At 42.1% G+C, this 25951-nt stretch overlaps 2 protein-coding genes and 1 long non-coding RNA gene across 4 annotated transcripts; 2 read left to right on the forward strand and 1 right to left on the reverse strand.

Annotated features, from left to right (window-relative positions):
- Window positions 1-423: 423 nt before the first annotated feature.
- LOC115198521 (transcriptional regulator ATRX homolog) lies at window positions 424-8994 on the reverse strand. The gene is made up of 2 exons (XM_029760499.1): window positions 8916-8994; window positions 424-2508 (listed from the first exon to the last, which is right to left on the reverse strand). Exon 2 carries the CDS (start codon window positions 1358-1360, stop codon window positions 458-460), a length of 903 nt encoding a protein of 300 aa, XP_029616359.1. The 5' UTR covers window positions 1361-2508; window positions 8916-8994; the 3' UTR covers window positions 424-457.
- A 2374-nt stretch (window positions 8995-11368) lies between these two features.
- LOC115197914 (uncharacterized) lies at window positions 11369-15540 on the forward strand. The gene is made up of 3 exons (XR_003879108.1): window positions 11369-11411; window positions 14618-14762; window positions 14958-15540. It is a non-coding gene; the product is annotated as an uncharacterized LOC115197914 (long non-coding RNA).
- A 621-nt stretch (window positions 15541-16161) lies between these two features.
- Window positions 16162-25601, forward strand: LOC115198523 (E3 ubiquitin-protein ligase TRIM39). 2 transcript variants are annotated; one of them, XM_029760501.1, is made up of 11 exons: window positions 16162-16737; window positions 17533-17660; window positions 17930-18276; window positions 18566-18761; window positions 20018-20113; window positions 22063-22296; window positions 22987-23134; window positions 23872-23898; window positions 24311-24578; window positions 24870-25187; window positions 25313-25601. In XM_029760501.1, exons 1-10 carry the CDS (start codon window positions 16731-16733, stop codon window positions 25138-25140), a joined length of 1722 nt encoding a protein of 573 aa, XP_029616361.1. In that variant the 5' UTR covers window positions 16162-16730; the 3' UTR covers window positions 25141-25187; window positions 25313-25601. The 2 variants fall into 2 exon arrangements, with proteins under 2 accessions (XP_029616361.1, XP_029616360.1); XM_029760500.1 differs by having other exon boundaries at window positions 16163-16737; window positions 24870-25601.
- Window positions 25602-25951: the final 350 nt, after the last annotated feature.

Raw genomic sequence — 25951 nt, forward strand, 5'->3', positions numbered from 1 at the left:
TTCACCTGACAGTGTCCCATGCTTGTCCTCGGTATTGATCAAACCTGGTAGCTGCTCCCACCATTCCTCTTAGTCCTGCAGCAGTCATGACTTCTCTGTATTCTTGGTCTCCCATACACCTGTTCATTTCTGCGGCCATATCACCTACCGTGAGTTCGTCAGCCGCCGTCAGACTTTCAAATGCTTTTACCCATCTATCCCCTGACTCCTCAGGCGCAGGCAGGCTATCGATTAGGGTCTGTATATCCCGGTGAGCCCATGGCTTATACACTGCTGTACCTCCGGGTGCATCCCTCAGCGGATACAGCCCCATTGTCATCCTTTCATGACTCCTGCTTCTCGTGTGGTATGTTGGGGCATCCCCCGGGTTCCACATGTCCCCTTCAAATGTTCCACACAGAACTTTGGGTTCTCTGTCTCTCCTTTTTCCCTCCTATGTCTATGCAGTGGCCCCTTTCTAGGTGGCCTGGTCTGCCACTTCGATCTTGCTCTTCGTCAAGTTCTCAGTCTTTTCTAGTATTCTTATCTGTACTTCTCCTTGTTTCACTTCCTCTTCCATTTCTTCCAACTTTCTGCGTCTTTGTCTCTCGGCTTCCATTCTCTCCATTTCCATTTGTTCCAGTTTTTTCAGGGTCTGTCTCTTAGCTTCCATTCTCTCTCTCTCTCTCTCTCTCTCTGTCGTCTCAGGGTCTTTCCACTGTATCAGGTCATCTGATACTACGCTGCCACTTTCGTTTCTTCCTACTAGGCTCATGCTTTCAATGTCAGCTTCCAGTCTGCTCAGGTTGTTCACCCCGTCTCTCATCGCTTTTGCTGTCTCAAGTAGAGCAGCCACCTCCTCTCTCCTATCGCTCACCTTGCACCACTGCTCCCCTTCCTCTTTATCCGGGCGTTTGTGGTAGCTGACCGCTGCTGACACATCTAAAACTGGAGCCATGATCTTTGGAACTTCATACGGCGGGGGTGCTGAGGGAAGGGCAGGATAGAGCCTGGATCGTTTCAATTGTTCTTGTTCTTGTCCTTCTTTCCACATTTTCTTTCGTTTTTCCAGCATCGCCAAACCTATGCGCTCCCTCAACCTAGCTTTTTCCATCACTTCCTTGTGCTTTCCTTTTCGTGGCTCTCCCTCTTGTTTCCATTCTCCTTCAGCTTTTGCTGATTTTCTTTTCAGCGTCTCTAATATTCGTCCTGGTTCCCGATCTACTGGGACTCCTTCAGGTGATGTGATACAGCCATCATCCACCCATTTTTTGTATAATTTCTCTCCTCGTCTTTTCCATTCCTTACCGTCTTTTCCCCCTTTTACTTCTAGTGTAGATATTAGGGCCTTCAATATCCGCTCCATTTCCGGCCCCGCCATATATGCTTTTCGGTTGTTAACTAATAACTTTTCAAAATTTACCACTACTTTATCATCCCCCAATACTTCCCTGAATTTTACCCGTTAGCTTATACAGCGTCTAAAACAAAGTATTCTCCGACTTGTTTACAGACATCACCCGTTAGTTCAAAATTTGTATTTTTTTTATATATATATATTTTTTTTAACCTAGCCGCAATGTGCTCACATTTACGGATCTACAGAACCTAAAACATTAAATATTTCCCCGAACCTAGCCGTAATATGTTCACACTTACGGACCTTGCTGGTAGGACAATATTATTATTATTCCTAAAATTTTGAATATTTCCCCGAACCTAACCGTAATATATATCCATATTTACGGACCTTGCCGGTAGGACAATATTCCTTTCCAATAGTTCGCTGTACTTTTAGAACCTAGGCTGTGGTAAGTTCGCGACCTACAGGACCTTGCCTAAGAGTTTATGTATTTTTCCGAACCCAGCCATAATACGTCTCAATTACGGACCTTGCCGGTAAGACAATATGCTAAAAAAAAATATATTTCCCCGAACCTAACCGCAATACATTCATGATTACGGACCTTGCCGGTAAGACAATATTTTTCCCAATATTTCCCTAAACCCTTAGAACCTAGCCTGTGGTACGTTCACGACCTACAGGACCTTGCCTAAGAGTTTATGTATTTCTCCGAACCCAGCCATAATACGTCTCGATTACGGACCTTGCCGGTAAGAAAATACGCCAATATTTTGAATATTTCCCCGAACCTTACCGTAATATTGTTATAATTACGGACCTTGCCGGTAAGACAATATTCTTATTTCACCATGGTTTTCAACAATCACATTTACCATATTAGACATATCATTTTCAATTATATACTTCATCAATTTTAAGTTATATGTCATAATTTAGTCACTTACATCAAACAGGTGTCTCACAAAATAAATTTGGATAAGTCCAATACGCAGAACTTTAGTTATTCACAATAGGTGTCTGCTTACCTTTTTGTTTGACCGGTCAGGATTTGTGAAACACACCGTCCGACGACAGCGATGGCCAATCGGCCGGACAAATTCCAGCGAAGTCCTTCAACCAGAATCACGTCGGGGTCACCAATTGTCGGGTTGCGTCAATCGAATCTGGTATTAGGATATAAACAAACCATGCAACTTAGTTTTGCAATGATTATTAAATTCATCTTTAAGTAAATAGAATGATAGTACAAATGGAAAATATGATGTTTGTATATACGGTCTCACTGTAACACCACGCAGGGCAGACAGAGAAGAGAACGACACATCCTTTGTTCATCCTTAAATACTCTGACAGAGATAGTTCCGGCTCACTGCTGGCCTGTCAGAGGGAAGATGAGCATGTTTAAACTTACTCATCCTATCGTTGGCGTGCAGGCTGGTCCTAGCCTCGTGACGCACTTCCTGTTGCCGGGTGTAGTTCTTGTCTTCAGCAGTTGACTTATCCATAGTTTATATACTTAAGATTGTAGCATAGCTTCTCTGTTATATTATATAGGCTATGCAAACAAATAGCCAGTTCAATCCTAACATCACATTGAGGGAGAAGTTGTCCTAGCACCACACTGCCAGTTCTCTGACCTCCCTATAGGCCGTCTCATCGTGGTCGGTGATCAGGCCTTCCACTGTTGTGTCGTCAGCAACCTTAATGATGGTTTTGGAGTTGTGTTTGGCCATGCAGTCGTGGGTGAACAGGGAATACAGGAGGGAACTAAGTACACACCCCTGAGGGGCCCCAGTGTTAACCTCTCTAGGGTAGGTGGCACCAAATCGTCCCACCTACGTAACAGCCAGTGGAATCCTGTGGCGCGTTATTCAAATACCTTAGAAATGCTATTACTTCAATTTCTCAAACATATGACTATTTTACAGCATTTTAAAAGACAAGACTCTCGTTAATCTAACCACACTGTCCGATTTCAAAAAGGCTTTACAACGAAAGCAAAACATTAGATTATGTCAGCAGAGTACCCAGCCAGAAATAATTAGACACCCATTTTTCAAGCTAGCATATAATGTCACAAAAACCCAGAAGACAGCTAAATGCAGCACTAACCTTTGATGATCTTCATCAGATGACACACCTAGGACATTATGTTATACAATACATGCATGTTTTGTTCAATCAAGTTAATATTTATATCAAAAACCAGCTTTTTACATTAGCATGTGACGTTCAGAACTAGCATACCCCCCGCAAACTTCCGGTGAATTTACAAAAAATTTACTAAATTACTCACGATAAACGTTCACAAAAAACATAATTATTTTAAGAATTATAGATACAGAACTCCTCTATGCACTCGATATGTCCGATTTTAAAATAGCTTTTCGGTGAAAGCACATTTTACAATATTCTCAGTAGATAGCCCGGCATCACAGGGCTAGCTATTTAGACACCCAGCAAGTTTAGCCTTCACCAAACTCCGATTTACTATTAGAAAAGTTTGATTACCTTTGATGTTCTTTGTCAGAATGCACTCCCAGGACTTCTACTTCAATAACAAATGTTGGTTTGGTCCCAAATAATCCATAGTTATGTTCAAACAGCGGCGTTTTGTTCGTGCGTTCAAGACACTATCCGAATGGTAAATAAGGGTCACGCGCATGGCGCATTTCGTGACAAAAGATTTCTAAATATTTCATTACCGTACTTCGAAGCATGTCAACCGCTGTTTAAAATTTTCTCGTAAAAAAACGATAATATTCCGACCAGGAGTCGTTGAATCCGTTCAGAGACGATAGAATAAAAACATGGTGTCGTATCGTGCACGAGCATGAATCCCTTTGTCCGCTGATAGACCACTCATGTGTTTCAGCCAGGGCTTGGAATTACGTCATTCAGCTTTTTCCCGGGCTCTGAGAGCCCATGGGAGCCGTAGGAAGTGTCACGTAACAGCAGAGATCCTTTGTAATGGATAGAGATAATCAAGAAGGGCAAGAAATGGTCAGACAGGGTACTTCCTGAACAGAATCTTCTCATGTTTTGGCCTGCCAAATGAGTTCTGTTATACTCACAGACACCATTCAAACAGTTTTAGAAACTTGAGTGTTTTCTATCCAAAGCTAATAATTATATGCATATTCTAGTTTCTGGGCAGGAGTAATAATCAGATTAAATCGGGTACGTTTTTTATCCGGCCGTGAAAATACTGCCCCCTATCCATAACATGTTAAAGGTTTTGTTCACATCGGCTACCGAGAGCATTATCACACAGTCATCCAGAACAGCTGGTGCTCTCGTGCATGCTTCAGTGTTGCTTGGCTCGAAGTGAGCATAAATGACATTTAGCTTGTCTGGTAGGCTTGCGTCACTTGGCAGCTCGCGTCTGGGTTTCCCTTTGTAGTCCATAATAGTTTTCAAGCCCTGCCACATCCGAAGAGCGTCAGAGCCGGTGTAGAAGGATTCAATCTCAATCCTGTGTTGACGCTTTGCTTGTTTGATGGTTCATCTGAGGGCATAGCAGGATTTCTTATAGCCGTCCGGATTAGTCTCCCGCTCCTTGAAAGCAGAAGCTCTACCCTTTAGCTCGATGCGGATGTTGCCTGTAATCCATGGCTTCTGGTTGGGATATGTACATACAGTCACTGTGGGGACGACATCATTGATGCACTAATTGATGAAGCCGATGACTAAGATGGTGTATTCCTCAATGGTCATTGGATGAATCCCGGAACATATTCCAGTCTGTGCTCGCAAAACAGTCCTGTAGTGTAGCATTCGCATCTTCTGACCACTTCTGTATTGAGCGAGTCACTGATACTTCCTGCTTTAGTTTTTGCTTGTAAGCAGGAATCAGGAGGATAGAATTGTGGTCAGATTTGACAAATGGAGGGTGGGGGAGAGTTTTGTATGCATATCTGTGTGTGGATTAAAGGTGGTCTAGGATTTTTTTCCCTCCTGGTTGCACATGTGACATGCTGGTAAAATTTGGGTAAAACTGATTTAAGTTTGCATGCATTAAAGTCCCAGGCCGCTAGGAGCGCCGCTTCTGGGTGAGCATTTGGGCCCACATTCACATGTTGGAGTAGAAGTACTGATCTTGGACCAGTACTTCTACAGCCCGCAGTGCACTTGTTACAAAGTGAAACTTAACTGTGTCGTTACAGGAGCTGTCCCATGCTGAATCTGATTTCAGAATATAGGCTAAAGAGTTCTCTGTACCTCTTAAATGATTTATGGCTATCCAAAGACAACTGATTAGGGTTAAAAAAAAGAGACAAGAAGAAAGTACAGGGAGTGAACATTTAAGGGAAAACAGACATCAAACAAAACATGAACAGCGTCTGGACGGGGGGGGACGACAAAACATTACGACAGTAATGCTGACACGGGGAACAGTACTGAGGAACAGACAGGTATAGAGGGGGCAATCAACATCGTGAAGGAGTCCAGGTGAGTCCAATGAGCACTGATGCACGTAATGATGGTGACAGGTGTGCGTAATGAAGGGCAGCCTGGCGCCCGCGAGCGCCAGAGAGGGGAAGCGGGAGCAGGCGTGACACTTCTGTAGCCTATTATGTATTTAAGTGCATTATACGTCTGCCATGTGTTATGATTATGTATTCTTATACGTCTGGCATGTGTTAAGTGTTTTTTTCTCGTGCTATTTTGTATGCAGTTTGATTATGTAAACTCTGCATTTCTTCAGTTTGTATAAACTGTGAGCAAGAAAAAATAAAGCCAAAGTCAAAGTCTCTCATTCCCTTGTTCGCCATACAAAATATCAACGTGACCTAAAAATAGGATATGATGACAATGGTTTTCGCAATTGCTCAACAAATCATTGTAGCCTAATGGCAAGCAGTAACTGAGTTTTAAGTAGGCCTACAGATATTCTGAAATTAATCAATTAAAATAATTAATCATGAAGTAGCAAGTTAAGAGATGTTGCCGTAGACCTAATATGTTGACCTTTAGATTATTGTTTAGGCTACAGTGAAATGCTTGAGCTTTTAGATAATATTTTATTTATTTTTTTATTTCACCTTTATTTAACCAGGTAGGCTAGTTGAGAACAAGTTCTCATTTGCAACTGCGACTTGGCCAAGATAAAGCATAGCAATTCGACACATACAACAACACAGAGTTACACATGGAATAAACAAAACATACAGTCAATAATACAGTAGAACAAAAGAAAACAAAAAGTCTATATACAGTGAGTGCAAATGAGGTAAGTTAAGGCAATAAATAATAATAATAGCAATAATAGTAGCCTGTAGGCCTAATAGATGCGAATATTGAAGCGGCTCAGATGTGGCCTAATGGCTAAATACTAGGTAGGTCTATCTATTGCACATACATGAAAGTGATGTCCATATTTAGCCTAATAATCTAGCTATTATATATACAGTATATATTTTGGTTATCTCGGTTATCTTTTTTTTTTGTATCCTTGCTTCGCTTGTTTAGAACATGATATTCAGCTATATTCAACTATGAAGTTTTCAGCAGTCAGAGAGACAGATAAACATCTTCATTCTATGGCTAGCAGAGATTTTCTGTGTATAAAGTGACGCGGGAGGGCAAACGGCGATCTAACAACACACTTAGCTGTTCTACGAGTGGTCTGAGGCAGGCGTTAGTTTACGAGCAAATCCAAGTGTAACGTTTATAAAGATGGTTTTGGGACAAGGCTCAGAAATGTTTCAACGCTCTTACGAAGGTTCTAGCAATGAACTTAGCCTTAAGATGCTTTTGGGAAACCAGGCCCAGATCTGATATTTTGACACTAATTGGTCTTTTGATTCATCAAATCAGATCTTTTACCAATAATTGGGCAAAAGATCAGAACCGGGCAGTCTATGTAAATGCAGCCATTAAGATCTAAAAGGCTGAACTGACTATATCAGACTGTGTATACAGAACCAGGACAGCATTGTCGTTTGCAGACAAGTTGCCCATCTTGATTAGTTTGGCAATCTCTTTCATGGTCTTCAGAAGGTTTGCCATTAGGTCCGTGGGAAAAGTTAGCACACGGAAACGCATAGTGCAAAAAGGAGGAACCAAAATATATTGATATAGGGGAGGCACATGCAAGCAGATGAGGAAATTTGGCTAGGATGGAAGAAATTATATAGTAAAACCTGCAAAGAGCTAATGTAAACCAGGAAAAACACACTACCCTCCCCTGTGCCCCAAAAAAACTACAACCTTCCAAAGCAAAGTAAAACGTTTGACAACCCTCCCCTATTTTGTACCACCCTCCCCAGTACATTTCCATCTGTCCCTAAGGTATTGAAAGGTATTGAAAACAATAATTTGGACCCCTGTCTGAGATTTTTTCTTCAATTTTATTCATATAAAATAATGTAATTTCCCAATGTTTTTGAGCATATACTATAACTTAGTATTTGTAATATTTATTTTATACAATATTTCTATGCTGATCTTTATCAAGGTTGCCAATCATTTTGGACCCGACTGTACATCTGGTGTAACAGGAGCAATTATTACCAAGATAGTCGTCGAGGGGAAAAAATATTTACACGAATACTGACCACGAAGATTGCCATTTTCCCATTGATTATGGGGAAGAGGGGGATCCTGCTTTGTTGAAACAACAGCCTGCAGTACCCCGGTTGGCCTTGAACTTCATGGCTTCAATGAGAGGGGGCAGTCGTTCCCCTCAACAATTAATGGAGGTCAGCATATCTTGAACAGACACTCCCAAAACCGGCTAAACCATTGATTGATTTTAGGCTATACAAATGCCGGTCAAAACATACATGACAAAAAGCAAATAGACACAGTTACACATTCAATACCACAATAATGATTACTGCATTCACTGACTTAAAGATGGAATCCCCAGAAGGCGGAAACAGAGCTACGGTCTCCCCATCACCCTTGTTACTGTTAATGTTGCCGAGCTGAGGAGAAGTTGTGCAGCATGGTAAAAAAAAATGTACAGTACATATTGTGCTCTTCTATTGCGTGTGCAATGATTTTGTTTGCAGTAATTTCTTTGTTGTTTTAATATCGAAAATGGACGTATCATTTCACCATTAATGATAACCAGCTTTGAAGACGGAATCCGCAGTAGAGGAATGAGCGCCACTGTCCGCCCCATGGCCGTTGTTATTGTTTTGTTGACCAAGCAGAGCTGGGGAGAGTCCAAATTGCAATACGAATGCTGCTGTTAAATTGCATGTGCAATGATGTCTGAGGGAAACAAACTGTTTGTTGTTTGCAGTAGCTTCTTTGTTGTTGTAATACCGCAAACGGCTGTGGCAGTTTCACCATTAAGGATGAAATATAATGTATAACCAAGAAGCTGTTAGTGTAGTCCTTATTATTTTGCAATGAAATTTGTAGCACAAACTATGCATGCAAGCAAGCGTTACTAAGTTTACAGATTGTCAGAGTTCCATTTGTGTTTAGTGTGGTGGAGAGAGAATGAGAGTAAAAATAGCCTTGTGACTTTGACATAGGACGGGGCGGCAGAGTTCACATTTGACAAACGTTTTCCTTTAGTTATGTCAAAAGTATTCCATTAATTAAAACTCACCTCTATGCAGCACAACACTCACAAGGAAACGCTTCCTCTTCTGGGGGAAAACACCACAATCTGATACATTTCCTTGATTGGTTTCGGGGGGATTTTTGAAGACGGGTAAACTCCTCCCTCTTTCATGAAGCAATAAAACAGTGGAAGTTTTCATTGTAATTCCTCATATCCACATCTCTGCTCAACAACCATTGGTTTAGCCATACAGGACACAGATTGAAAACTTTTAAATGCTTTGTCCCTGTTCAGAGGTAAAACTATACTGAAGAGACATACAACCACAGGTAAGGACTTTGATTTGTAAGTCCAAAAATGTATTTGTAAGTCCAAAAATGTATTTAGAAACTGCAGATCACTCCTTTAATGTATGTGATGTTTTCTTCTTCCACTTTTAATTATCAAATCAATTATATATATATTGATTTGATAATTAAAAGTGGAAGAAGAAAACATCACATACATTAAAGGAGTGATCTGCAGTTTCTAAATACATTTTTGGACTTACAAATTAATGATATGTACCCATTGATTCTTAGAAATACCTCATGAGCTTAGTTCAACTGTCGTACCCCATCAGAACACAAAACGTATTTAGTAAAACAGCCCTAATGTTGGAAACTAACATCATTCTGAAGTCATCCAGAGTCACATTTATTTATTTTTCAAGCCATAGCACACAATATTACATACAGCAGGTTTTTAAAGGACTAAAGAGGTTGGTCTGCATCATGTTCACATTTTTGCCATGGAACAAAATATTGCGAAACTGATATCGTCACAGCCCTACTGAGTTCTAATATTCATGTAACAGTCTATATTGTGCGTTTAATAAAAAAAGGTGATTATTAACTTTAGTAAACTGAGCAATGCATGAATAGTTGCTTTTTTATAATACAAATTGCTGTAGAAAATTGTAAAATTAAGTCACAGTGCCAGATTATCATACAGTTTTGTGGGGAAAATATTAGAACTATTTTGCACAATGAATCTTTATCATTTTTCGGGCGTCCTGTACTTCTATGTTGTTTAACCTGTTCTAGTAAGGAAGATGCCATCTCATATGGTCACATCCCCATGCCTGATTGCCAGTCTGTTTGTGCTATCATGCCAACTCCTTGTCAATCATTGTCATATTTGTCTTGACAATGACAGCAATGGAGTTGGCAAGAGCACAAACAGATTTTTCATGAAGGCTAATAATCCTAGAGTATTATATTACTTTCTTATTGCTGATTGACTTAAACTGTTTACTGGGTTTTGATTACCTTGCAAGAGATTCACATGGTCTAACCCTAACCAACACACTATTTTATTTCCAGATAAGGCTTCAGCTTGAAGCAGAATTAATGACAGCCAGTTCAATTGCTCCATCTGTCTGGAGTTGTCCACTAACCCAGTCACTACTCCATGTGGACACAACTTCTGTAAGAATTGTATTGGGAGTTACTGGGATTCCAGTGATGTAACCCAGTGCCCTGCTTGTAAAGAGCAGTTTTACAAAAACCTGACCTCCGGGTCAACACATCATTCAAAGAAGTAGTTAATCATTTTAAGTCTATGAGTGTTAAAGATCTGAAGCGCCCCACGTTCGCTGGTCCTAGGAATGTGGCCTGTGACGTCTGCACTGGGAAGAAGCAGAAGGCCCTGAAGTCCTGCCTGGTGTGTCTGACCTCCTACTGTGAGACTCACCTGGAGCCTCATCAGAGAGTGATGACTCTGGAGAGACACAAGCTGGTGGACCCCGTGAAGAATCTAGAGAACAGGATTTGTAAGAAGCATGAGAGGCTACTGGACATGTTCCGTCAGAACGACCAGATGTTTCTGTGTCACCTCTGTGCTGAGACAGACCACAATAAACATTTTATTTTAACCGTAGAAAAAGTGACGGAAATAAAGAGGGTACGTTGTTTTCCACAAGATCCTTCAGCACTATTATAAAATCTACAATTATATATATTTTTTTAACTGTAAGCAGTTGAGGAAAGTGAATTTGAGGAAATAATTTGGTTTGATTTCCTTTTTTAAATCATTTTTTATTTTGGGGTTGTCCAGAAATCCCATTTTTGGGGTTCCTGGGTTTCCTGTGTATTTCCTCCTGAGTCTAGGAATCTTCCAACTGGGATTTCTGGAAAACCTAAGAGTTTTGGGAAAGTTACCGGATTGATTACAATTTTTTATGATTGTTTCCTCAGGTCCATGTCAAGCACACTGAGGCAGAGGTTCAGCAGATGATCCAGGACAGAGAGAAGGTTGGGCTGGGCTGCCTTCTGAGAATTCATAGGCGAGTGAGTAAACTCCCATTGCCATCCGTTCTATTGGCCAACGTGCAATCATTGGAAAATAAAATGGATGACCTATGATCAAGATTATACTACCAACGGGACATTAAAAACTGTAACATCTTATGTTTCACTGAGCCGTGGCTGAATGACGACACAGATAATATAGAGCTGGTGGGATTTTCCATGCACCGGCAGGACAGAGAAGCTATGTCTGGTAAGACGAGGGCCGGGGGTGTGTGTCTATTTATTTGTCTATTTATTTGTCAATAACAGCTGGTGCGCAATGTCTAATATTAAAGAAGTCTCAAGGTATTGCTCGCCTGAAGTAGAGTACCTTATGATAAGCTGTAGACTAAACTATCTACCAAGAGAGTTCTCATCTATATTATTCGTAGCCGTCTATTTACCACCACAAACCGATGCTGGCACTAAGACTGCATTCAACCAGCTGTATAAGGCCATAAACAAACAAGAAAATTGTCATCCAGAAGTGGTGCTCCTAGTGGCTGGGGACTTTAATGCAGGCAAACTTAAATCAGTTTAAATCATTTTTACCAGCATGTCGCATGTGCAACCAGAGGAAAGAAAACTCTAGACCACCTTCACTCCACACACAGAGATGCATACAAAGCTCTCCCCCCTTCATTTGGCAAATCTGACCACAATTCTATCCTCCTGATTCCTGCTTACAAGCAAAAACTAAAGCAGGAAGTACCAGTGACTCGCTCAATACGGATATGATCAGATGATGTGGATGCTACACTACAGGTGTTTTACTAGCACAGACTGGAATATGTTCCGGGATTCATCAAATGACATTGAGGAGTATACCATCTCAGTCATCGGCTTCATCAATAAGTATATTGACAACGTCGTCCCCACAGTGACCGTACGTACATATCCCAACCAGAAGCCATGGATTACAGGCAACATCCGCATCGAGCTAAAGGCTAGAGCTGCCACTTTCAAGGAGCGGGAGACTAATCCGGATGCTTACAAGAGATCCTGCTATGCCGTCAGATGAACCATTAAACAAGCAAAGTGTCAATACAGGATTAAGATTGAATCCTAGCACCAGCTGTTCTGGACGACTTTGTGATAACGCTTTCGGTAGCCGACGTGAGCAAGACCTTTAAACAGGTCAACATTAGCAAAGCCGTGGGGCCAGATGGATTACCAGGATGTGTACTCAAAGCATGCGCGGAACAACTGCCAAGTGTCTTCACTGACATTTTCAACCTCTCCCTGAGTCTGTAATACCTACATGTTTCAAGCAGACCACCATAGTCCCTGTGCCCAAGGAAGGTAACGTGCCTAAAAGATTACTGCCCCGGAACACTCACGTCAGTAGCCATAAAGTGCTTTGAAAGGCTGGTCATGGCTCACATCAACAGCATCCTCCCGGATACCCTAGAACCCACTCCAATTTGCATACCACCCCAACAGATCCACAGATGACCCAACCTCAATCGCACTCCACACTGCCCTTTCCCACCTGGACAAAAGGAACACCTATGCGAGAATGCTGTTCATTGACTACACCTCAGCGTTGAACACCATTGTGCCCACAAAGCTCATCACTAAGCTAAGGACCCTGGGACTAAACAGGTAGCCTAGTGGTTAGAGTGTTGGGCCAGTAACCAAAAGGTTGCTAGAACAAATCCCCGAGCTGACAAGTTAAAAATCTGTTGTTCTGCCCCTGAACAAGGCAGTTAACCCACTGTTCCTAGGCCATCATTGTAAATAAGAATTTATTCTTAACTGACTTGGCTAGTTAAATAAATGTTAAATAAAAAATAGGGTCCTTAACTTACGCTGCTACGCTGATCCTCAACACTGGGGCCTCTCAGGGGTGTGTGCTTAGTCTCCTCCTGTACTCCCTGTTCACCCACGACTGCGTGGCCAAACACGACTCCAACACCATCATTAAGTTTGCTGATGACACAACAATGGTAGGCCTGATCATCGACAATGATGAGACAACCTATAGGGAGGAGGTCAGAGACATGGCAGTGTGGTGCCAGGACAACAACTTCTCCCTCAATGTGAACAAGACAAAGGAGCTGATCGTGGACTACAGGAAACAGGCCCCATTAACATCGACGGGGCTGTAGTGGAGCGGGTCGAGAGTTTTTCAAGTTCCTTTGACAAGTTCCTTTCACATCACCAACGAACTATCATGGTCCAAACACACCAAGACAGTCATGAAGAGGGCACGACAACACCTTTTCCCCCTCAGGAGACTGAAAAGATTTGGCATGGGTCCCCAGATCCTTAAAAAGTTATACAGCTGCACCATCGAGAGCATCCTGACTGGTTGCATCACCACCTGGTATGGTAACTGCTCGGCATCTGACTGTAAGGCTCTACAGAGGGTAGTGCGTACGGTCCAGTACATCACTGGGGCTAGGATTCCTGCCTTCCAGGACCTATATACAAGGCGGTGTCAGAGAAAAGCCCAAAAAATTGTCAAAGACTCCAGTCACCCAAGTCATAGACTGTTTTCTCTTCTACCGCACGGCAAGCAGTACCGGAGCGCCAAGTCTAGGACCAAAAGGCTCCATAACAGCTTCTACCCCCAAGCCATAAGACCGCTGAACAATTAATCAAATGCGGGTACTATTTAATGAAGCTGCCAGTTGAGGACTTGTGAGGCGTCTGTTTCTCAAACTAGACAATCTAATGTACTTGTCCTCTTGCTCAGTTGTGCACCATGGCCTCCCCCTCCTCTTTCTATTCTGGTTGGAACCAATTTGCGCTGTTCTGTGAAGGGAGTAGTACACAGTGTTGTATGAGACCTTCAGTTTCTTGCCAATTTCTCGCATGGAATAGCGTTCATTTCTCAGAACAAGAATAGACTGACGAGTTTCAGAAGAGAGTCCTTTGTTTCTGGCCATTTTGAGCCTGTAATCGAACCCAGAAATGCTGATGCTCCAGATACTCAATTATTCTAAAGAAGGCCAGTTTATGGCTTCTTTAATCAGGACATCAGTTTTTAGCTTTGCTAACATAATTGCAAAATGGTTTTCTAATGATCAATTAGCCTTTAAAAATTATTAACTTGGATTAGCTAACACAACGTGCCATTGGAACACAAGAGTGATGGTTGCTGATAATGGGCCTCTGTACGCCTACATATATAGATATTCCATAAAAAATCAGCCGTTTCCAGCTACAATAGTCATTTACAACATTAACAATGTCTACACTGTATTTCTGATCAAATTGATGTTATTTTAATGGACCAAAAATGTGCTTTTCTTTCAAAAACAAGGACATTTCTAAGTGACCCCAAACCTTTGAACAGAGTGTATGCACTGTATTAAGTATTAAATACTAATCCAATATATGCATTCAGAGTAATTCAATTTCTGAATACAAATTCTGTTTCTGTTGGCACTAATATCACTCCATATGCAGGCCCTTGGCTCATCGTCTCTCTAGATGGGAAAGAAGTCTTGAAATCACCAAAGAAACAGAAGGTTAACAAAAGCCAGAAAGATTCATCAAAGATGTTTGTGTCTTGGATTACGACTAGTTCAGCTCTGGAAAACACTATTGGGAGGTGAGATGAGAAGAGATGACATGTTACTTTATTATTTGGTTTTGCATCACAAGCTCCACGTCACACACAATAGAAAAGTTATAAAAGGCAGACAGCATAATATCACATATTCTGCAACACATCATCACAGAAGACATAACATGTCATCTAGTGCTGCAAAAACCACTAACTTCAAAAACATCCCTGGCTTTTCAGAAATCCCAGTTGAAAGATTCCTGGAATCAGGATTTCTGGAAATCTGGGGAGGAAAGAGTTCATTGTGGCGAACCCCAACCAAGGCCTGTGGTCTCTGTGTCTCATCAAAGGCAAATTTACCACATGTGGACTTCGTTCAAGTTTTCGAAACATCTCAAGGATGATCAATGAAAACAGGATGCACCTGAGCTCAATTTCGTATCATTTAGCAAAGGGTCTGAATACTTATGTAAATAAGGTATTTCTGTTTTTTATTTTTAATACATTTACCAACATTCTAAAAACCTGCTTTCGCTTCGTCATTATGGGGTATTGTGTGTAGATTGATGAACATTTTTTGTTATTTAATTCATTTTAGAATAGGGCTGTAACGTAACAAAATGTGGAAAAAGTCATGGCGTCTGAATACTTTCCGAAGGCACTGTATCTTATTTTGTGTTATTTTTTACCTCGAACTCTGGGTCTTTTTGTATCTGTCTGCTCTTGTATGTTTACTGTATATACGAATTGCATACTTGTCTTTTCTACAAAGTACCTATACACCATTCTTGTGTGTGTTCAATAAAAAATATTTGAGCAGAAATTGTGGCCCCTACTTTTCAAAACACAGAGTCAAAATGTCACACCAGCCTAAGCTTTCTCTAAATGAGCATCCTGAACAGATTAAAAGGGAGAATCTTATTTGCATACTCCTCGTGCCCTCTATCATCTCTCTTCGCCTCCTTCTAAAAAAAACATAGAATGAGAAAGCCAGAGGTCCCTTGTTTGAAAAAAGGGTGGATTGTTCTCCATCCTTCCCTGATTCAGAATACACCATTTTCATTACCATGGCATGCTTGGTTCAATAGCCATTTACAAGAGAAAACCAAATATCCAATATAAAACTAATTTTACCTCAGTGCCGACTTGAACCATATACCTATTGAAACGTATATCTACAGTCTCTAAAAAGTCGGGTAAGCAATACTTTCCTGTGGATATTTTGTATCAAATTTCAAGCAGCTGAAGGAGAAACCTCACAGACAAGTTGGTAGAGTAAGTTAAATGTAATTTTATTAAATATTCTGGCTTGTAAGGAACATTTACATGATTATGCAGACATTTGTTTCAGGCTGTATATACTAATTCATTTGGTATTACAGCCTGATTAATCAGACTTGCTTCTGGAGTGCTTGGCTGTGTTCGAAAGCATCAAAACCGTGATGTATCTTGGGTAAATTGTGACAGGCTGATCTACAAATAATATTGAGTAGATATTTATGAGGGAAAGTGATTTGTAGATGTCTACACGCCCATTGGGATTTCTGGCTATTGGGGGGAGGAGGGTGTGAGAAAAGGTAGAGATGAGGGAGGCACACATTTTCTACTAGGTACTGTAGTCATAAAGTATCTGATTAGGATTGCTAATCTAGGATCAGCTTTGCATTTTAACCATAATGAATATGATTATGTGGACAAAGGGGCCTGATCCTAGATCAGCACTTCTGCTTTGTAAATACAGGCCCAGGTGAAGTTTGGACACACCCACAGAGTGCATATTACTCAGTGCAAAGGAAAAGGGGAAAAGAGAGTTACTGCAGGGCATGTGATGTTGAGAGAGAGCGGGTGGGGCATTGTAGTGAGTTCGTTTTCACAGGGCCAAAACCTGTTGTGGATTTATATAGACAGACGGCCTGTATAATACAGTGGTGTGGGGCTCCAACACCCAAAGGACTATACAGAGACACGGCACTGTGTGGACTCACACAAGAAAATCAGGAGAACTTAATCAGCATGCAGCGTAAGTTATATACTTTTATATATAATGACCTTTGATCCCTTTCATAGGCCTGTTATTCAATCGCAATCTCATAGGTTATCCTCGAATTGGTTACCAGTAATGATTGTAAACTTTTTTGGACATAGGAGTTTTTTCATAGTATATGGTTGAATCGTTTTCATCAGTCTGTTTAAAGAAATATTGATGTAGTATGGAACATAATGTACAAAAGTCTGACTCAATGGTGTGGGAGGAGAAATTATCAAGGTCCCACATTGTGTTTGAAAGTCAATGTGAATTATTAGCGTCATTTCTTTGGTAATTTTTTTGCATGAATTTGATGATACTTGTGTAGAAATTGACATTGGTGATTCTGCCATATGCTGTCACTTTAAAATGTCCAACTTCCTGTATTTGAGGAGCTGAAGTTTTGCTAAAAGAGTATTGTTATTTGAAGTTGAAAAGGCATTTATTGAAACATGGCTGGTGTCATTTCAGTTTATATAGGCACAGTGCACTCACTACCTTTGACCAGAGTGTTCCTGATAGGAGTGAGCGAGCCTTGTGTTCGTGTTTGTATTTGTGTTTAAAATCGGGGGTAGTGCGTGGATGAAGTTAGAGCTGTTGAGCTCTTTTGAATTTCCTGGCTTTTTGGTTAAGCAGCCATTAACACTCTCTCTCTCACCTCTCTCCTCTCATTCCTCTCATTTTCTCTCTCTGTCTCTCTTACACACTCACTCACCCACACACACGGTCTCTGTCTCACCCACTCTCTCTCGCTCTCTCTCGTTCTCTCTCTCTCTCTCCCCCCATCAGGTGTGAGTTCCCCAGGTAGGGGGGGCACCCTTTTGGAGGAGTCGTTCCAGTGTTCTATCTGCCTGGAGGTCTTCGTGGAGCCCGTCTCTACCTCCTGCGGACACAGCTTCTGCAAGGCCTGTCTGCAGGTATCACATTTACTTTATAAAGCCCTTGTTACATGAGCAGTTATCACAAAGTACTTTGCAGTTACCTGGCCTAGAGCCCAAAGAGTAGGCAAAGCAGAAGCAAAAGTTCAGGGGCTAGGAAAAACTAGAGCAATAGAGAAGAACCCGGCTATGAGGGGTGGCTGAAACTGACGCTGTTATTCCAACCCCTCGTGGGTGTGTGTGTGTTTTCATGGACTATAAGGAAAATGAATCAATAACCTTATTCTTCTGCTCCTCCTCCTCCAAAGGGCTACTGGGACCACAGCAAGAAGTTCCTGTGCCCCATGTGTAAGAAGAGCTACAGCCGCAGGCCGGAGCTCAGCATCAACCGGGTCCTCGCCGAGATCGCTGCCCAGTTCCAGGGCCTCGAAGTAGGGGCTGTTTCACCAAACACGAAGGGGGGTGCGGTGGCTGGGAGTCCGGTGGCGGGTCACAGGGTTCACGGAGAGTCACCAGCAGCTGCGGCGGAGGGTGGAGAGTTTGCCCGGGCAGGCGAGGTGCCGTGTGATGCGTGCATTGGGAGGAAGATGAAGGCACTGAAGTCGTGTCTCAACTGTCCAGGGTCATTCTGTGAGGCACATCTCCGACATCATAAGTGAGAAATAACACAAATAATTGATTAGCTTTTTTCTTCTTCTCTTTATTTCATTCACGTTTCATGTCATTGTAAATCTAACTGTGAGATTTAGATAAACATCCCCTGTTGTGTCCTTGGAATTCCAAAAAAGGTGAAAGGTGATTAAATAAAATCTTGTTGCAGCAGTAATTTATGGGAGTCCCCTTTCCTTGTTTGGAATACCAAAGACTACATGAATATGCCCAGAAAAGCACACCATTCCTTTGTTACCGGCGGCACACCTAACCTAAAATGAACGTTAACACAGGAAGGTGAAGTCTCTGACGTTTCACCGCCTCGTGGAGCCTGTGCATCATCTGGAGGAGAAGATCTGTAAGAAACATGAGCGCCTGCTGGAGGTCTACTGCCGCAACGACCACGGCTGTGTCTGTATCTCCTGTGCCGAGGCCACCCACAAGACTCACGAGATCGTCTCTGTTGACCGCGAGTGGAAGAAAAAGATGGTGAGTCCACGGGAGAACAGGGTGGTAGGGTGGAAGGGGATAGTAGGCAGATAGAAAGGCAGGCTTTAGCTCAGCAGGTTTACATTTTAGCTGATGAGGTTGTTTCTCTCGCAGTCTTGTGGCGCTCTGGAGACCATCGTGGGTCAAAATTGCATTGATAGAGTAATGCCCATAGTAAAAGTTACAATATAAACTGGGTGGTTCTATCCCTGAATGCTGATTGGCTGACAGCCGTTGTATATCAGACTTTATACCCTGGGTATGACAAAACATTGTCACATTTGCTCACGCAACGCCCTGCTTATCCTGTGTCTCCTTGAACTGCCACCACTCCCCCAGTACTCTCTCCCCATCTCTGTGTGTGTGTGTGTGATTGGGTGGGCAGAGACAGGTGTACTGGAGTCAGAGCAGATCCCTACCAGCTGTAACCTGTTCCTTAATCAAGAACTCTACAAATACTCAGCCCTGCCACTTCCACACTGCCAGATCGTAATCTCTGCTCATTCCGCCCGCTCTGACTCTGGTCCCTGTCTCCAGTTCCACGTCTCATCATCCTGCTACTCTGTCCTTGATTCCCCACTCTACTACTCCCTTGGATTCCCCTCCGGACCTGCTTACCCTGTCCCAACCCCTCTCGCTCCAGCCTCAGCACCTGCTTTCCTGCAACCCGCCCGAGCTTCCCCTGGCCTGCACTCCATCTTCCCCCTGTGTTTCAATAAATACCTTGGTTACTTCATCCCAATCTCCTCGTCTGAGTCTGCTCTTGGGTTCCCCTGTTCCACTCCTCGTAACAAACATACATTTTTACTGCTCTAATTACGTTGGTAACCAGTTTATAATAGCAATAAGGCACCTCAGGGTTTGTGCTATATGGCCAATATACCACGGCTGAGGGCTGTATCCAGGCAATCCGCGTTGCGTCGTGCATACGAACAGCCCTTGGCCATGGTATATTGGCCATATACCAACCCCCTTGTGCCTTATTGCTTAACTATACAGCTGTTTATAGCCCATAGACTACTCCATATCAGCTTGTATCTTTACATGTCAAAAAAAATGTTAAAATTGTTTGGTAAAAATTGGTAAATGAAGTCCAGTAAACCTGCCTTATGTGTATAATGTAGAGTATTAAACAGTATCTCTTGGATCTGGGTGTTAATCTAGTGTCGATGCAATCTTATGATTTAATAGACAAAACTGACCCCAGATTAGCTACCATGAGATGCTTTATGAATATGAACCCTACCCTCACACAGAATTATTTGGGCAAGAGGAGGTCGGAGCTGAAATACATGATCAAGGAGCGGACCAAGAAGCTAGAGGAGATCAAACATTCCATACGGGTCATCAAAGTGAGTCCATTGTATAAATGTTAATGTCATCGAAATGCATCAACTTTGTCTTTTGTGCTGTTTGGTTGAGTGAGAGTGAGCTGGGTTGTGTTCATTAGGGAAAAACATAGCAAAACAACAATAGCCAATAGTACAGCAGGGGCAGGCCTCTAGATTCAGCCGCAGGCCAATTTTTGTCAGAGCGGATGGTCGGTGGCCGGAACATAATTATAATAATTTGCACACTGCAATTTTACCACAACTAAGCACAAAAAGAGATTGAATTAGAAAATACAATAATTTCATACCTTGATTACATTGAGAAACAATCACTACTTTTTTTTAAATGCGGAATTCCTGCAGATTTTTGTCTTTTTTCCCCCCCAAAACTAAAATCATTAAAATAAAAAATTCATCACTCTGTTGCCTACCCGTTTTAAAGTAAGCTATGGCTGATTGTCATACTACCTCTTGACCCTGGCTTTTTGTTTTTTAGGTTCTATTATTTCTGTAAAATAAATATTGGTCTTGATCGGACATATGGATGAATAAACTTACAATGTATAAATAAAATAAATCCACATAGTCGCATCCCCCCATAGTGTCCCATACAATACAGTGTCCCCATATAACACAGTGTCCCTACTCTAGGCTACCATAGAAATCATTATTTGGTTGTTTTGTAATGGCTCTGGTCCACCCCCTAAGACTAGGCAGACTAACCGGTGTGGCAAGTGCAAACATTTACCTGTGTCCCCTCGCCCTGTTTTTACCCTATAGTCCTTACCTACAACCTCCTGGAAACTCCCTTTGCAGAAAAGAGGTTAGCAGATAGAATTACTGTGTGAAGAAATCCGGGATTCAAACACAACAAAACGGTCACCACGCCACTTGTTTAGGTAAACAGCTTGAGAGATAGGGCTGTAGGAATGTAAACGCTCTCAAATTCATCAGCAGTGTTGGTTATTTACCAAGCCAGCCTACGTTCACAGCTACACTGGGTGACAAGTCTCCTGGTCCGATATTGACTGTAAATAGAGTGCAGTGCGACTGTGGTCCGCTTGACCCATATTTAAAAATACAATGAGGATGAGGTTACAATGGGAGCGGATATCTTGGTGGGTGACCTTTCTGACTTAGAGAAAGGGAGAGAGAGATGATCTGCTTTGTTTTTTTTTCATAGGTTTTGATTTCCTGTGCTCTCATAACCTTTCAATCTCTTGTCCTCAAATGCCTACAACTAGGTAATATTATACTCTTTCCATATTTTATCACATGAACGTGTGACGTGGAAAGGAAACATAACAAAACACGTACTGTTTCCTTCAACTCAAGCAGGTAGATATTTGCCTATAGGACAGTCAACCCGGTTAGGCCAGTTGTGCTGCATGTGTGCCAAACAGAGCTTCGACAGCTTTAGAGTTATTTCACATCACTCAAACACCTACCTCAGGCTGCTGTGTGTTTTAACTCTAAAACCTCTCTCCCATATCTCCCCATCTTAAGAGCAGTGCCCAGAGGGAGTTGGGAGAGAGCTGCTATCGCTATTGATGCTGCAGTATGCTACTTTATGTGCAGTATGTCTCTATAACCTAGTCCATCTCTGACTATTAAGCAGTGCTCAGAAGGAACTGGAGGAGAGCTGGCAGGTGTTGCTGTATGTCTCTGGTGTGTATGTCTCTGCAGTATGTCTCTGTCCCTATAACCTCTTCTACCATCTCTATGTATCTTTAGAGCAGTTCTCAGAAGGAGCTAGAGATGTGTCTCTGTATGCCACTTAATCTCGGTTAAGAATGTATCAGGCTCACGTTGTGTGTGAGGAGTGTGAGGATTGGATGAGTGAGTTTTGGACGAGTTGTTAACATGTTGATCTGAAGTAAAGACGTTCAGTTTAATTGCACGACAATTTGCAACAATATGCCACTATAACCTCTCGGTATGTTTAGCTATAACCTCTACTATGTCTTTAGAGCAGTGCTCAGAAGGAGTTGGAGGAGAGCTGGCAGGTGTACGCGGAGCTTCAGTGTCTAGTGGAGCAGAGCCAAGCTGAGCTGGTGGACCTGATCGCTATGAGGCAGCGCGAGGCTGAGAGGCATGCCCAGGAGCTGGCCCGAGGACTGGAGAGCGACCTGAGTCATCTCAGGAAGAGGAACGAGGAGTTGGAAGCCCTGGCACAGAACCAGGACAAAGTCATCTTCCTCCAGGTAGGCTACAACACAACGAGGAGATACATACACACAGAAACACAGAGAGAGAGACCCACATGCTCTCTTAAACCCAGTGGTGTAAAGTACTTAAGTAAAATTACTTTAAAATACTACTTAAGTTGTTTTTTTAGGGTATCTGTACTTTACTTTACTATTTATATTTTTGGCAACTTTTACTTTTACACTACATTCACTTTTTACTCCATACATTTTCCCTGACACCCAAAATTACTCGTTACATTTTGACAGGAAAATGGTCCAATTCACACACTTATCAAGAGAATGTCCCTGGTCACCCATACTGCCTCTGATCTGGCGGACTCACTAAACACAAATGCTTTGTTTGTAAATTATGTCTGAGTGTTGAAGTGTGCCCCTGGCTATCCGTCAATAACAAATATAAAAAATTGTGCCATCTGGTTTGCTTAATATAAGGAACTTGAAATTATATATTATTTTACTTTTACTTTTGATACTTAAGTACATTTTAGCAATTCAATTTACTTTTGATACTTAAGTATACTTAAAACAGAATACTTTTAGACTTTTACTCAAGTAGTATTTTACTGGGTGACTTTCACTTTTACTTGAGTAATTTTCTGTTAAGGTATCTTTACTTTTACTCAAGTATGACAATTTAGTACTTTTTCCACCACTGCTTAAACCCCGCCTTGTCCTCTCCTGCAGAGACTGTCCGCCCTAGCGCTCCTCCCGGAGCCCATTGATTGGTCAGGAGTGAGTGTGAACACTGACCTGTACCTGGGTACCATCCAATCATCCGTCAGTGCTCTCGTCGACAAGATCCAGGAAGAAATCAAGAGGCTGTATGGAAAAGGTGGGCAAAATCTGCTATTATTACATAGAGCAAATCTTACCCTGTTTGCCATGTACAGTAGTGCACTTCCTACAGTATAAGGTGCTATTAAAAAGCGGAGCAATATGTTTAAAAAAAGTGTAATTCCAGAGACAAACATAGTCACTTGCTTCCTGTTGTGTGACCTCACTTCCTGTGTCCAAATCCCATCTCTCCAGGTACAAGTTAGCTGTAGCCATTAGCATTGATTTAGAATCAGCTTCCCTTCCTCAAGTCCTTACCTCAACTATAGTGCAGAAAAAACACAAAACTGACCTTAGATCAATGTCTAGGTGCGACTCAATCAGAGATATCTAGGTATCTAGGTCATTAGACTGGCACCTCTATATAGAGAGTGAGTCATCAGATGGGATACATAGTGAAGTACAGTAGATGCCAAAGTTCAGCCATCTGTCAGTAATGAGCTGGCAACAACAGGCTGTCAGACTGATACCCCCACAGGTGGTGGGATTAGCACGGTCTGTTTGCCTCCAATTCCAACACGTGTCTGCTGTGACTTTGACTCTGACTCCCTCTCTGACTGTCTCTCTCTCTCATTCCTCCTTCTCTCCCTCTTTCTCCCGCTTTCTTTCTCTCTCTCTCTCTGACTGATTTTCACTCTCTGACTCCCTCTCTGACTGACTGTCGCTCTCTCCCTCTTTCTCTCTCTCTCCCTCTCTCTGTCTCTGACTGTGTGTGTCTCTCTCTCTCCTTTACAGAGCTAAGAAAGCTGCAGAACTATGCAAGTGAGTACAGTTAGAGTTCCCTTTTTCTCTTTTTAAAGAGTGGTGGGAATTTGACTTGCAAGTTTAATTATTGGGATATAAATACTCCTCTTTGAAACAACTTTGTGTTTTAGTTAACCTTAGCATAGGCTTTGTTGATCCTCAGTTTTTCTGCTCTGTCTACTGTGCACCACATGGTGGCAGCACAGTTTGGAAGGATACAAACCTATACAGTATTAGTGGAAAGAAAGTGATATGTTGTTTACTCTAGAGTGTTTTACATTGCTTTAAATGGAACTCAGACTGTTTACAATAGAACCGACCCTCTTCTAAATAGGACTTACACTGTTCTCATAAGAATCAATGCTGTTCTCAGTAGAACCAGCAGTGTTCTCAACCGGCTTCTCTCTCTCTCTCTGCTCCTCCCCTCCAGGTGAGGTGTTCCTGGACCCGGGCACAGCCCAGAGGAACCTCGTCCTGTCAGATGACGGTCGCCAGGTGATGTACGAGGAACGAAAGCACAACCAGCCAGAAGGCCCTGACCGCTTCAACCCCGCCCTCTTCGTGCTCGCATGCGAGTGCCTCTCCTCGGGACGCCATTACTGGGAGGTCGATGTGGGTCGTAAGACCGCCTGGACCGTGGGCGTGGTGCGAGCATCGGCCCGCCGGAAGGGAGAGATCAAGCTGAGCCCCAATGGAGGGTACTGGGGCCTTTTTTAAATTATGTTTTTACTTTTTGAATTGAAATTCCATACATTTTGAAGGATTCAAAAGTAAAATCAAAATCTACACATCCCTCAACAAATGTATGCACAAAACACATACAGGGTTTCACATTCAAAGGATTTCAAAAAGTTTAAGAGAGATCATGACTTATCAGTGTGGCAAAACACTAATCTAATTTTAATTGAAATATATAGTGATCAACTCCCATAATTGTATGGATGTAATATTTAGCAAGAATACTAATCTCATCTCATTTCATCACATAGGTACTGGTGCCTGTGGCTGAAAAGTGGGGAGGTCAAGGCTCTGGCTTCCACCCGACTGGCCCTACAGCTGGCCTCTCACCCCCAGAAGATCGGGATCTTCCTCGACTACGAAGGCGGCCAGGTGTCGTTCTACGACGTCAAGACGCACGCGCACCTCTTCACATTTGAGGATACCTTTAATGAGAGTTTGTACCCCATCTTCAGCCCCTGTCTCAATCAAGAGGGAAAGAACGCGGCCCCGCTCATCATCAGTGCAGTGAAGCATAGCTGAGATGAGACATGACATGACCTACGTGCCAAATGCCACCCAATTCCTAGAGTGCACTAATTTTGACACTATGTATAGTGCACTACTTTTGACACTATGTAGGGAGTGCACTAACTTTGAACAGAGGCCCATGCACTACCTTTTGACCAGGGCCCATAGATCTTCAGTCAAAAGTAGTGCACTATGTCGGAGTGCACTTAAGAAACAACCATGACATGACGTGCCCCCTTCTGCTCAGGGGTTGACCAATCACAGTTTAGTCACTTGAATAGGGCCTGAGTTGTTCCTCACGGTGTGATCTTAACAGGAAAAATTCTGGGACCCAAATGATGGCCTATATACTTTATAACTACAGCCCAGAGTTTTCCCTGGTCATACTTTAGGCTAAACAGTAAACAACTAAACATGTTAAGGATCTGTTAAAGGGATGGTTCTTTGAATAAAAAACACATCTTCTAAAAAAATCCTCATTGTGGAACACTGTGTTTACTTTTCCTTCGACATTTTATAAGTCTAGAAGTCAATTGGAAGCTGTAAACATAACTACAGTACTTCTATAAATTCACAGATAATACATTATTCTTACTTTTGTACTTCAATCAGCAACTTCTAAATAAAGATTTTCTATCAATAAATAAATGACCCCTGACATTATATCCATCTAAAGTTCTAGGAAGTGAAATAACTACAGCAAATTTAGAGTAGACTTGGGGGTATGTAACTTACACCTAAAGTGAGAGACCTAGTTATACGACATTGTGTGGTATTGTCTGTGTTTGTTCATTATTGTGTTGAATGTGTGAAAAATCTATAC

The sequence above is a fragment of the Salmo trutta genome, chromosome 8 (assembly GCF_901001165.1).
Source record: "Salmo trutta chromosome 8, fSalTru1.1, whole genome shotgun sequence".
Classification (NCBI taxonomy): Eukaryota; Metazoa; Chordata; class Actinopteri; order Salmoniformes; family Salmonidae; genus Salmo; species Salmo trutta.